Source organism: Ctenocephalides felis, unplaced genomic scaffold (assembly GCF_003426905.1).
Source record: "Ctenocephalides felis isolate EL2017-DRISC unplaced genomic scaffold, ASM342690v1 CF-g0.4_SCAFFOLD_00845, whole genome shotgun sequence".
Classification (NCBI taxonomy): Eukaryota; Metazoa; Arthropoda; class Insecta; order Siphonaptera; family Pulicidae; genus Ctenocephalides; species Ctenocephalides felis.
The window spans coordinates 90763798-90778902 of NW_020536999.1; the positions used below are offsets into that span (position 1 = coordinate 90763798).

Here is a 15105-nt window from a genome sequence, read left to right on the forward strand (position 1 = left end):
TACAAAATTAATTGATCTAAAATTTTTTCTAACAACAATACACCCTAGAGCAACTCTGTATACTCATAAATTGTAATAGAAAGGGAAAGATGAGACCAAAACTTCAAAAAAGAAAGTTAAGTAAGATCAAAATAATTCAAAGAGATGCAATACATGTCAAAGTGCAGCGATCAATGTAAAGTGGCGTATTAAGCGAGAAATCGTGTTAAACATCATTATTATTTCCACCATATATATGTTTTATAAATGATTCACTGATTCCAAAAGAGAAGAAAAAAGATTTATTAGAATTATCTCCGAGACGATGAAAAAACAAAAGAATGTTCGGACCGAACAAAAAATCTTAAAATAAATAAAAAATAAAATGAATGAATGAATTTAAAAGCAAAGAAAAAACGTTCTAAAAAATCTTCATCTTTTGTTTTTCAATTTCTTCTCTCTTGGGAGGTCTTCATTATCGAAAATATTTATATATGTACATACATATACGTATGTATACATCCATACATATATATGTATGTATACATACATACATATATATGTATGTATACATACATACATATATATGTACGTATTCATACATACATATATATGTACGTATTCATACATACATATATATGTATGTATGCATACATACATACACCTGTACGTATACAAACATACATTTGTATATACAGATATACATATATTTTTGTCATTTGTATGTATTTTTAATTTTCATAGTATTTTATGAGTATGCAGAGTTGCTGCAGGGCATTATAATATTAGACAATATTGTAGATTATTTAATTCACAACAAATTCGCCGAATACATCATCTATATTAATCGAATGGTTTAAAAGTTACAAATATTTAGGTAGGTGGATAACTTTAAGTACTTTTTTCACTGTACTTTTTCAATTCGATTTGCAATTTTATAAACTTGTTCCAACAAACATACTTTATCTTTCTCCCTTTGGACCCTATCTTAATATCAGCATATGTATGGTTCAACCGTACCCAGTCTCCCCTATTTGACTGGTTAGTTAGATTTGATCCAACATCGGCTAGCTCGATATCAAGCAGTATGATATCAAATAGGTTAGAAGTCACAAATATTCATGCAGGTAGATAACTTTTTAAGTTATTGCTGTCAAGTACTTTATATGTATAGGATTCAATTTGCAATTTTAGGAACTTATAGATAAGCATACTTTATCTTTCTCTCTTTGGACCCTATCTTAAAATCAGCATAGGTATGGTACAACCGTACCCAGTCTCCTCTACAAGGGTTTTTACTGGTTAATTAGATTTGATCCAACATCGGCCAGCTCGATATCAAGCAGTATGATATCAAATGGTTATAGATCTCAAATATAATTTTAGGTTAAAATCACTTTTCGTGGGCATTGCTACAACAACAACATATACGCCAACACTATTAGATATACATATCTAATATTTATATATAGTATTAGAGTATATCGAGTTGCTTTAGGGACTTTTTGTTAGTAAAACTTGTAAATTATTTTATCTTGCACAAATCTCCCGTATAGTTCATTCATATTAATCGAATGCTTCAAAAATTACAACGGATAGAGTAAAGTAATGCACTGGCAACAGGGCGACTCGGACAACCTGACATCATGCAATAGTGACATCAGTTTCCACTTTGATAGAAATATTGTTATAATTAAAAAAGCTATTTTTGTGAGTGTGGACTGCGTTGGGTAAAGGCAACAGAATATATTTTTTTTGAAACGTCAAAAGTTGGCTGATGTGTCAGTCGTGATGTCGTGGTGTAAACACAGACTACTCTCGGATTTAATTCCACATCGGCCAGCTCGATATCAAGCAGTACGATATTAAATAGATCATAAATCTCAAATATAATTTTAAGTAAAAATCGCTTTTTTGGGCATTGCTGCAACAACGACATATATACCAACACTATTAGATATACATATCTAATATTTATATAAAGTCTACACATAAAAAGAAAAGCGTTAGAGTATATCGAGTTGCTCTAGGGACTTGTTTGTTAGTAAAACTTGTAAATTATTTAATTATTATAAAATTATTTAATCTTGTACAAATCTCCCGTATACTTCATTCATGTTAATCGAATGGTTTAAAAATTGCAAGAGATAGGGTAAAGTAGTGCAGGCATCAACAGGACGATTCGGTCATCATGCAGTAGTAACATCAGTTTCCACTTTGATAGAAATATTGTTATAATTAAAAAAAACTATTTTTGTGACTCTGCATTGCGATGGGTAAAGGCAATATCTATAACTCTTATTAAGTCAACTTGGCTGATGCGTCAGTAGTGATGTAACTAATATCAACTACTCCCGGATTTGATCTAACATCCGCCAGCTTGATATCAAGCAGTATGATATCAAATTCCCACTTGAGGTGCACTAGATCTCAAATATGATCTTAAGTGAATATCGCTTTTCGTAGGCATTGCTGCAACACATATACGCCAACAATGTTACTTATACATATCTAGTAAATATAGTCTACACATAAAAAAGAATAGTGATTGACCATTGGGTTGCCCTCTCAATAATAATACTATGGAACTATGGAGTACCTAATTAAATATATATAGCGGTTGACCACTGGGTTGTCCTCTCAATAATAATACTAGAATAGAACATGTAATTCTGGTCGCTGTTAAAAAATACTTGGATCATGTACCTGCCTTCGGACGAAGCACCGAATTAAATATATATAGTGGTCGACCACTGGGTTGCCCTCTCAATAATAATTATTTATATATATATATATATATATATATATATATATACCTAAGTCAGTTTTTACACGGAGATTGGTTCCAGAAGAAGCCGTGTAAAAAAAAAACGTGTAAAAAAAGACATTGATCTTATACAAAAATGGGTGATTTGTTCCTAATCTCTAAAACCTATTAAAATTGGTGAAAAACAAGAATTGTTAAGAACAAGAATTAAATTAGTGCTATTCACATTTGCTTTGACCAGTAAAAATTGTTTGTACGCGCTAAAGGGGAATTCACTAAAATCTTTAAGCTAGTGTTCGCAAATTATCGATACTATCGATGGTTTCGGACTTTTTTCTTTCACAAATACTTTTTTGTGATATGAACATACTTCGCAAAAATTTGATTTGACAAAAAAAATTTAGGTACATAAAATTTCAAATCGTGCTAAATGGAATAAATTCGTGTAAAAAAATTAAAAATATTCAATTTTCAAACCGTGTTATATCAAAACCGTGTACAAAAAGACCGTGTAAAAACAGACTTAGGTGTATATATATATGTGTGTGTATGTATCTAAATAAGCCATCATTACCTCAATTACGGCAACAGCGCGTTGCGGGGGTTCCCCGTGTAATTATTTTAACGACATCATTTCATCTTCTAATATTTATCTCGGCGTGGAGCCCCCTTCGAAATTATTTATCATCTCATCGACGATTGTTTCTTTTTTGATGGACATGAAAATTGAAATAATGATACAGGACGAGAAGAAGAAGATGAAGATGCTGAAAAAAGGACCCCCCACATGATAATGATCCTAAGGTTCTTACAAATAAATGATTTATTCGGTTTGGGTGAAGTGGCTTTGAGGGGAAAAGAGATAACCAGGATAATGATTTTAAATTACTGAAGGACAAGTGATAATTTTGCCATAAAGTATGGATTATCTGATTTTTTTCTTCAAATCAGTCTGAATCGTTTGACACTGAAATTGGCACAAAGTATGTGTGTAAGAGAAAATTTGACGTTTTCCCAAAATCTATTCAATTCATTTGATCAAAATCAATAAAGACTCGTGCTGATCGATTTTACGAGATGATCGGTCGAGCCGTTTTTTCTAAATTAGCAGAAAAGTGCAAGAGTTTGCGTCAACGTTCTCGTCAAAAATCGTGTTCTTGATTTTGAGAATTCAAGAACTGATCAAAAGATATCAAATGTGCAACTTGCTGATTAGTTTTTGGTGAAGATCAGCCAGGTCGTTTTTTTAGTAGTCAATGATAGAAAGTGAAACATTGTAACGGAGTGATAATGTTCATGGTCTAAATGAATACTCTAAAATATTATAGGCCTACGAAAAAAGGATCAATTATAAAAATTTATTCAACGAACGGCGCCAGGACATACACAGTGTATGCCCTAACCGATTTTGACCATATTTTATTCTCCGATAAATATTTCAAGAATTTGATTGACTTATTTTATTCAAACTCTGACATCATGTAGCAGTGATATCCGTTTTCACTTACTAATGTAAATTTGGAATCCAAGTTCAATTCTTCCTATTTTGTAATCTTTTATCTTTGTATATGTATATATGTGATTTTTAACTTATACCACTATCTGCCTAATCATCTTCCTCAATCTACTATCTTTTTTAGGTTGTGTGATCAATGGACAGCAAGTGACGGAGGGCAGAGATGTGACAACCCCCGAAGACCCTTGTTTGAGGTGCAGCTGCTCTGGAGGACGCCTTACATGCTCCAAGAAAGCCTGCCCGGTGCTCCAGTGTCCACCTAGAAACCAGATCAGAACACCCGGAGAATGCTGCCCCAAGTGCGAGAAGGCGAGACTCCTCATGGATAAACAAGGTTGGTGAATGAAAGAAATAGCCCTACATCTGGTTAAAATCACCTGTTATCAATCTATTTTTCCTCCAGCAACTTCTTGTCTCTTCAACACCGCCTACCATTCCCATGGAACTTCTTTCGATGCTGATCCCTGCAGCAACTGCACTTGTATCAACGGGACTTCCATATGCCAAAGGGTTACTTGTCCAGTTTTGGAGTGCAGACAGGAGGTGCAGGTGCCTGCTATGATGTTAGGGGCTCCTGGAAGTGCAGGAGCCACGAAACTAGTCAAATTTTCTGGAATGGGAGGAGGTGCTAGCGTTTTGGGAAAGGTGGTTGGTGGAAACACAGGTAGGAGGAAATTTTTTTATGAAATAGGAATATATATATATAATTTGATTTTTTTTTGTAAGGACCCTTAGCAATGTTACATGATGATGGATTGAACTCGATGTGCTGTCCAAGATGTCCACCAGCTGAGAAAGTTAAAAGAAGTTGTACATTCCAAGGAAAAACATACAAGGTATATATGCATAAATATAAATCTATCATAACCAATTGATTTCCATCATTAATTCTTCCTCAGGATGGTGATTCGTGGAAACTGGACGCTTGCAAATCTTGCCAGTGTAGAAGTGGTGAAATCCGTTGTGCTATGGAACGTTGTCCGAAGACTCCAATGGGTGCCATTCCACAAAACGGAGGAGCTACATTTCAAGGAGGCGCCAGTGCATTTGCTATATGCCCACCAGGACAGAGACTCATGAGAAGACCTGGACAATGTTGTCACCAATGCGTAGAAAGTAAATAGAAGAATATAGATTAATGGTTTTTAACCAATTCTGATGGTTCTGTTTTTTGTAGATGATGGTGTCTGTACAGTATTTGGAGACCCTCATTACAGAACTTTTGATGGTGCCTTCTTCTCACACAGAGGGTCTTGTAAATATCTACTAGCAGCAGACTGCTCCAACAGTACATCTGGAGGCTTAGGCGCTTTTTCTATACGAGTCACTAATGGGGGCACGCGTAGACTTTTGTGGCGCGTCAAGAGACGTAAGGAGAATAAAAAACCTGATACTAGAACACGAAGAGACCTTGTGGACACAATTTTGATCAACAATTCTTCTACGGATGATTTGATTCTAACAAATAGAGATGAAAATTTTGGTCTTGAAAGATTTAAAAGAGATGATGTGAAGAAACAAAAATTGGGAAAGAGTTCTGGAGGTGCAAAATTGGATCGTTTGAATGAAAATGATTCTACTACTAAAAGTGGACAGAAAGTCAGGTTGTCTCATAAAGTGTCAAGAAGGGATGGAGATGCTTATATCATGACTGCTTCGGCTTGGACAAGAACTATAACACTCAGAATAGGTAAAAGAAATTAATATCTAGTTGTTCAAGGACTATTTTGTAGACTATTCAATGTTGATCCAATTTATTAACCAGGTTATGGACTGTAAATAATTTTGTTAGCAATTATACAAGTTAATTTGTTCGTTTCAGGAGATGATTTGAAAGTGAATTTGGGCAGAAGACAGAGAGTCAAGGTAAATGGGAAACGAGTTGAATTACCATTTTTCATGCCAGATAGATTGAGCATTGAGAAGACTGAAGGCAATATTAAAGTGGATACAAATATTGGTGAGTAATTTTATTTAAATCCTTTACATATTTAATTTATTATTATTATTGTTTTTTGCAGGAATATCATTACTCTGGGACGGCGTAAGCTTTTTAGAAGTTTCTGCTTCGACCGACTACAAAGGAAAGTTGTGCGGACTTTGCGGCAATTTCAATTCCATCGGACGAGATGATTTGATCAGTCGAGGAGGTAAGTCCAATCATATCTAATATATGATTACCATAATTAATATTTTATATCTGCTATGTTTCCTTTAGAATCGTCCATCGATTCTCAGCCCGCTCAAGAGATAGACATCCACAAGTTTGCCGAATCCTGGCGAGTTGGCGGCAAAAAAGCTTGTTCGTCGATCCCTCGGTTTCCACAAAAGCCTCAGCAAGGGAAGAAGACTTCTGTGAATAAGCAGAAGAAAAATAAACAACAAGGGAATGGAAAGAATAAATCCAAGCAAGATTTGTCAAATGATTACTTTTGGTATCAGGATTTCAAATGTGACAAAAGGATGAGAAAGCAGGCTAATTTGCAGTGCAGATTGTTAAAGGATAGCGAGGTGAGGGAAAATGATACAAAAAAGAAAAATACTGCAGTAGATGGCAACATATGTGTATCTGTTTTTTTTCTAGTTATTTGGAGGTTGCGATAGTCGTTTGAATCCCCAGAACTTCATCTCCGCCTGCACTCAAGACGTCTGCGAATGCCAAGCCCGCCTCGACTCTCACACTCTGGAACTCAGCCGAGTAACCCGATCCCATCTGGACAACCCGTCATCCGACGACAACTTCAGCATCTCCGACGAAGAAATCAGCACACCAACATCACCATTCACCATTAACCAGGGTACAAGTGACAGAACAATATTGACTGAGTCAATACTCAAAAACAGTTTCAAACTTCTAACCGACGACAGCTCCACTGTCAGGACTGTCAACAGACGTCTGTTTACCAACGATGATGACATTGTCACCAAACGCGTTACAACCCATGGCGGTATATTTACAAGTGGTGATATTTTGAGGGATTTTATGAGATCCGAGGAAGAACAGTGATGTGAATGATTGGCATGTGGGTAGACAGCAGAGTGACAGGGATTTTAAGATGTCCACTGTTATTGTTGGTTGTCATTGTGCAGCTTTTATGGCTTATGCCAGGTCTTGTGCCAGGTTGGGAGCAGCACCTGCTGTCCAGTGGAAGAACATCACGGGATGCGAGAGGAAGGACAGCAGTGTGGTGCAGCATGAACTACAAATGGACAGGTACAGGCAATAAATGATACCTGGGAAGATTATTTAATTGTTTTAATATTGGTTTATCAAAATATGTTCTGACGACATTTTTGTAGAAACTCCTGAACAGATTTTCAAAATTCAAAAACGTTATAAAAAAACGTTGCCAAAAGTTATCAGCTGGTGGTTAGTTTTTGGTAAAGATCGGTCGGGGCGTTTCTTTATAATCATTGTACAAATGATACTTTTAGTTCTGCTCATAACAATGAAACTAAAGTTAGAAACATTTGTTAAATAAAATATTGAAGTAACGCTTACCATGCATATCCAAACCTAAGTAAAAACTGGAGAAACTGTATAGGAAAGCGTTGTGTTAGGTTCGGACGACATGGCAAGCACTCGTGTTTTTTTAGAAATCAAATATTTGTCTTTTGAATTCTAAAATTTAAAAAATTAATAAATATAAATTATCATTTTCTGCCCTGGTTTTTATCAATTACTTTCCTCTTATTCAGGTGGCACAAAAACCAACAGCGGAGACGCAAACTGCAGCCTTATGCAACGTTGGTGACACCTAATGGCCGTACTGCCAAACATGACAGACGTGTCATGCAATCATCTTATGAACCCAGAGATGTTTCACTTCAAATGGCTTATGAACTTGCTTTGAGGGAGCACTTGTTGCCTAGCGAAGGAGCAGGTAAGAGGCGAAAGCACCCTCCTCCGGGACTCTATTAGAAATGATATTTATATATATATATATATATATATATATATTTATATTGTATGTAATTGTTATCATTGTCTATATTATAAATTTTAATTAAGTTTTAAATTAATTTAATTCATAGCTTTAAATATAAAATATGTAATGACTAAATTTATTGTAGACATTGATAGTGATTATATATATACTTTTCTAATTATACATATTATATATATATATATATAATATATATATATATATATATATATATATATATATTATATCGTGTGTTTATAATCGATTGCTACTATTGTAACATCATTAGACGATGCATCTTATTTTCTGCTGAGGTTTTAATATAACTAAACTACTATTCAAATAAATTTGTTTTACAACCAATTAAATAAAATATAGTTAAAAGGTATGAATCTTAAAACCGTCCATTTTGTTTGATTAATCTATGAAACCTTGTAACGTAGCTGCCACGTAACGAACAAAACCGAAGCATCTACGTTCAAGCCGATTAAAGGTTACAACTAAACGTATTAATAACGTAACCATCACAACGTAACGACGTTTCTTCTGTGCTACGTTATTTTAACTTTTCTTTCTTACTGGGATGATTTTCTTTGGTTGTATAAATGTATTCAAGTCTTACAATATTATCAATCGATTGCAAACATCTTTTTAAATTAAATATATTACTTAATTGTAAAATTTATAGGAATTTTTCCTAGTCACCATTAAAACTAGATTTAATAACAAAAACACTTACTATGTGTACGTTTATATTTATATAGTATTTATTATTTTAAGTAGCAACAATTACAATATAATTATAGTATTACTTAATTTTTATTAATTTTAATTCTGTATATAAAGTATTACACACAAAATTACATAGTTAGCTCAATTTTTTTTATCATACTCTTAATTCTAGTATTAATAACATGTATATATATTAAAAACTTATACATATTTAAATTAATATTAATAATATTTCCTTAATAGATCTCAATATTTAATTGTATAAAAGTTTTTGATAAATTCATATGAATAGCTTTTTGCAAACAATTTCTCGACAATAAATAGATAGATTGATAGATTTTTCAACTTTTAAAATGGCAATAAGATATTTGATAATTTAATAAATTAAAATTATAGGGTAGGGCGGGGCACAAAGGTCGAATTTGACTTTAAGAAAAAATCTTGTCCAATCTACATTATAACACAGATCAAACAAACAACTATCTGACCATGCTCAGTAAAACTACCAGCTAATTCATCAGTGTAGAAATGTATTTTTTTGCTGTTTTTCAAAAAATTGTAACCTGGTCTTTTTTACCCCATAGGCTGGGTAACATGTACAACCAGGGGCCAAACAGGTCCAATGTCTAATTTTTAATTTTAAAGGGATTTTACGAAATAATAGCTACAATATTCAACCAATGCAAAATGTAAATTTCATGGGTACATTTTTTCCTGAGATAACACTGTATATAACCTTGATCTAGTGTTTTGTTTAGAAATACTCATCAGCAGAGTTGGAATAACTATTTATTTAATTTATCTCTTGTAAAATTGCTTTTGCTAACTTTTTACTTTTTTAATTGTTTACACCTTTGCAAGAGTAAAGGTTCAGTTGGTCCTTTTTACCCCACCCAGGTGCAAGCTTTTATAGAGGTTATATGAAAAACTGTTGAATCTAACTTAAAACTAACAATATGTGTTACAAAACAATTAAATAACGTATTCTTAAAAATTATATTGAGGTCTCGTAAACTAAACAACAGTGCTCACGACCAAAAAGACTAACAAGGGAAAAAATTTTGTTTTGGATTTTTAAACATTTGCTGTTTATTTTCTGATAGCAAAGTTGTAAGAATCAAGGTTATGGCTGGTTATACATCTTTTGCCCTTTATAAATTTTTGCCCTTTAAATATTTTTGGTGAAAAATTTTTAACTTTACTTGTTATTGAAATATTGGTGGTAGACCTTTTAACTTGCGGACCTTTGAACCCCGCTATACTATAATATAATTTTATCGTTTTAAGGGTTCAATTCTCGGATAATACAGAAATGTTATGGTAAGGCTATTCTACAGGTCTATATTCCTATAAGTTGCTATGCTAAAAAAAAGGAAAAGAAAATGCTATGTTACGGGTCTATATTCGTATCAATTGGTAGTCACGATTTGTTAAAAATCTACATATTTGCGAGCGTTCCAGCGTTTTACACATAAAACCTAACCTCCAAGTTTCAAATAAAAATTTTATCATAAGTGCAAATTCATGTTGTCTCATTCTTAACACATATGTGAAGTTAGGTTTTATGTGTAAAACGCCTGATCAAACACAAAAATACAGATTTTTAGTAGTTCCTGACTACCAATTGATACGAATATAGACCCGTAACATAGCATTTTCATTTTATCCAAAAATTAGCCTCTAAAATTTGATGTTTGAAGTTAAAATGTGTATTGAAGATTATTTTTAATATTATCAAATATCTTATTACAAATAAATATATAAATATATCAGGGTGGTCCTTAATATGGATGTTTTTAAATTTTTTTGCTCCCAGGGGTTTAAATGCTTCCAAATTGATAAAACAAAATCCTATGAAAGTTTTAGCTTTTAATATTATAACTTTAAGATAGTCCGCACTCCAACCAAATTTTTTTGGTTTTTCTTCCTAGGTAAATACTTATTTTAAAAAATATATCAAATTTTTATTGCAATTTTTTATATATTGTCAAAATAAGCAAATACAATGTTATTTTCAAAATTTTGATTCACTTGTCGCTAAGTTATAAAATTCTAAAAAATCAAATTGAATTTTACCCATAAGAAGCTTTGGTTGGAGTACGGACTATCTTAAAGTCAATATTAAGAGTTAAAACTTTCAGAGAATTTTCTTTTATAAATTTGGAAGCATTTGAGATCCTGGCAGCAAAAAAATTTCGAAAAATATCCATATTAAGGACCACCCTAACACAACTCGTATTGCTAAATCAATAAAACTTTAGATAGTCTTTTTTTATAAATCGTGCAAAATGTTCTTTAACTATAATTCTTATATTGAAATATTCAAAAATTTAAATGATTATATATATATACAATATATATATATATATATATATATATATATATATATATATATATATATCGTATATATATTATTTGGGAATATGAAAAACAACACTCTTTTGTGCACTAATTTATTAAATAATAATTTTCACAAACGTTTCGAGACTAGGTTTGTGTGTAACGGATAACACATAATGCTAATTTAGGTTTCCAAATTTCAAATTTTAAATTATAACACACTGATGATGAGACAAACCTAGTCTCGAAACGTTTGTGAAAATTATTATTTAATAAATTAGTGCAAAAAAGAGTGTTGTTTGTTCATATTTCCAAATGAATATCTATTTATCCACTCAGAATACATTTGTTATACTCGTATATATATATATATATATATATATATATATAATTATTTATAAATTATATTTAAAACTAGGTGATGCATTGTGATTCTATTACATAGATTCTAACTAACTAAATACATAAAATACAATAAGTACTACTTACTTTATATATTATTAAGTTTACGTACAACAATATTTTTTTATTTATTACTTTTTTTATATTCGACTTCTCAGATTATATATATTATTAAAATTTATTATTCGATGTATTATTACAATCGTGCCATAAATTAAAAAATATGAGTATCGCTTGTAAATATATTAGTTACCAGTTAGATGTAATTTTTGTACTCTCAAATTTTAATCGAAACCAAATTTTTGATTATTTTGATAATTGATAAGTAGTTTTAATTAAAATAGTTGGACGTTTGCATCTCAGATAAATTATATTAATTATTTTATAAGTTATGTATGCATTGTAATAAGTCACACTTACTATAAATTAATTTTTTAATCAAATTCTTGTGTATAATGTGTAAAATTTAATAAGTCTCACTATATATTTATGCTTATATATATAAAAAATATATTTATTTATAATTCACATTAAATTAAACACTTTTTTTATTATAAGAGTACCGGAATTTATGTTTTTTATGCTCTAAGACAATATGTACTCATATGATTATTGGGCTCTACCTTGTAAAGGACACGAGACTCCAAAAAATCGGTATTTAAGAATACCGCTCCATCTAATATATAGATATATATATATATATATATATATATATATATATATATATATAATATTCTGAAAAATTTCGGCATTAAGTAAATTAAAGGCAGTACTCTGCGGCGCATGTTTTATGCCGTTTCGTTGGGAGCTACTGATTACAGTTTACGTCCAGAATTGAATAAAATACATTTTTAGAACACGAGTTGCGTAGACTGTCCAATATAAGGAAATAACAGGTTTAATCAATGAGAAAACTATATATATATATATATATATATATATATAATGTATATATATACATTCAATAAAAACAGTTTTATTGAATGAAAATGTTTTTATTCATAGAACATACGTTTCGGTTCTAGATTTGACCCATCTTCAGTGCATACAAATAAATTTGAAAAAAAAAAACACAAAAACACACGAAATTGCACGAAAAAATGAATATTAAACAAAAAATTGATAAGACGTCGAGTTATGATAAATTTTAAAAAATATATGTGTCACACGTAACACATACTCCAAGCTGACAACATGTTCGTTTGGAATAAGCTTTTTTATAATAAAATATATTATTTATTTTAATTTTACAATTTTTTAAAATTTATCATAACTCGACGTTTTATCAATTTTTTGTTTCATATTTATTTTTTCGTGCAATTTCGTGTGTTTTTGTGTTTTTTTCAAATTTATTTGTATGCACTGAAGATGGGTCAAATCAAAACCCGAAACGTATGTTCTGTGAATAAAAACATTTTCCTTTAATAAAACCGTTTTTAATTACTGGATGGATGCCTAAGAAACAATTTTATCATACATATATATATATATATATATATATATATATATATATAATTATGAGTGAATTATATATATATATATATATATATATATATTATGAGTGAATTATATATATATATATTATATATATATATATATACCGAGTTGCTATTATAGTTTTAGTTAAATGGAAAAAGGGCGAAATTTAATATATTATATTTCAGTATTCGTATTCTGTTCAAAAAGACCTTTTAAACAATACCCCACATGCCACAAAAACACAATCTGAAATTGTTGAAGTAAAACTTCATTAGACTTAAATTTTAAATTACTGAGTATAAGTGCTATATTCTTTAAGACAATTTGCGTAAACTTCCTAGTATAAGTTTAAACTTCACTATTTGAAGCAAATACAAGTTTTAGACTTAAAATTTATGTCTATTTATGCCTTAGACAATATGTACTCATATGATTATTGGTCTCTACCTTGTAAAGGATACGAGACTCCAAAAAATGGGTATTTAAGAATACCCCTCCTATTCAACTAATATATATATATATATATATATATATATATATATATAATAAACTAAAAATTTTCGGGACTAAGTAAAGTAAAGGCAATACTCTGCGGGGCGAGTTAAAATTAATACAAAGTTATCACGTTCTGTGGTGTTTTGTTGGGAGCTACTGATCACAGTTTACGTGCAGACTCGAATAAAATATATTTTTAGAAGACGAGTTGCGTAGACAGTATAGGGAAGTAACAGGCTTAATCAATAAGAAAACAATATATATATATATATATATATATATAATTCCCAGTATGAGTAAATTTTAAGCATACTGAGTTGTTATTATAGTTTTAGGAGTAACAATTGGAGATTGAGATTATTTAAAAAAAAAAAAGAAATTTAAAATTTTGTTTTATTATTCGTATTCTATTCAAAAAGACCTCATAAACGATACCCCACATGCCGTAAAAACGCAATATCAAATTTTTGAAGTAAAACTTCATTAGACTTAAATTTCAAATACTGAGTATAAGGGGTATATTATTTAAAACAAGTTGCGTAAACTTTCCAGTACAAGTTCAAACTTCACTATTTGATATTTAGAAGTTTTATTTTCATGGTCTGGCAAATACAAGTTTTAGACCTAGAATTTATGTTTATTTATGTCCTAAGACAATATGTATTGATATGATTATTGGTCTCTACCTTGTAAAGGATACGAGACTCCAAAAATTGAAACAAATAGCCAGTACATATAAGATATATATGTACTGGATATATATGTGTGTGTATAAATATAAAAATAAACTGAAAATTTTCGGGACTAAGTAAAGTGAGGCAGTAATCTGCGGCGCGAGTTAAAATGGATACATGCACGTTCTGTGGTGTGTCCAGACTTCAATAAATGTACATTTTTAGAACACGAAATAAAAGAAACAAATGCTACTGATTACAGTTAACGTTCACACTTAAAAAATGTATTTTTAGAACACGAAATGGATAATATAAAGGTGCGCCACACCTAGCGAACGAGCACGAACGAACATGGCGTTTGACATGCGCGTCGTTCGCTTTTGACATAAAATATTGAAGAGAAAAAATATAAATTATGTAAAATAAAAATTCAAAGTTTACTATTTTTAAATTTTGCGCCATTACAAATCTGCAAACTTCACACTTGTTTTACTCGTTGACAATCTGCAGCCATCTTTAATTTTATCAACTGTCAAAAATGTTAAATATATATTTATAAATGTTGAATATATTACAAAATATTAAATATATATTTATATTTAATATTATAAATGCCGTTATTATGTGTATTAAGTGTTGTTAAAATGTCAGATCTTATGGAAGACGTAAGTAGTAAAAATATATCTTTGAGTATTAGAAAATCCTTTAGAGTTTGTTGATGTTTATTTTTCAGTAACTTTACAAGAACTTAGTCAATAAGAATTGAAATTCAGCTATGTTTTTGATAACATGTTC

At 30.7% G+C, this 15105-nt stretch overlaps 1 protein-coding gene across 1 annotated transcript in view; it reads left to right on the top strand.

Moving 5' to 3' along the window:
* Positions 1 to 8080, top strand: part of LOC113363438 (BMP-binding endothelial regulator protein-like) — a 35147-nt gene extending 27067 nt beyond the window's left edge. Inside the window, exons 7-16 of the mRNA XM_026605942.1 lie at positions 4387 to 4596; positions 4666 to 4926; positions 4989 to 5098; positions 5162 to 5378; positions 5440 to 5952; positions 6085 to 6222; positions 6284 to 6412; positions 6481 to 6773; positions 6847 to 7476; positions 7962 to 8080. Coding sequence (XP_026461727.1) covers positions 4387 to 4596; positions 4666 to 4926; positions 4989 to 5098; positions 5162 to 5378; positions 5440 to 5952; positions 6085 to 6222; positions 6284 to 6412; positions 6481 to 6773; positions 6847 to 7269 — 2294 coding nt within the window. The 3' untranslated portion in view covers positions 7270 to 7476; positions 7962 to 8080. The remainder of the gene's footprint in view (positions 1 to 4386; positions 4597 to 4665; positions 4927 to 4988; positions 5099 to 5161; positions 5379 to 5439; positions 5953 to 6084; positions 6223 to 6283; positions 6413 to 6480; positions 6774 to 6846; positions 7477 to 7961) is intronic.
* Positions 8081 to 15105: the final 7025 nt, after the last annotated feature.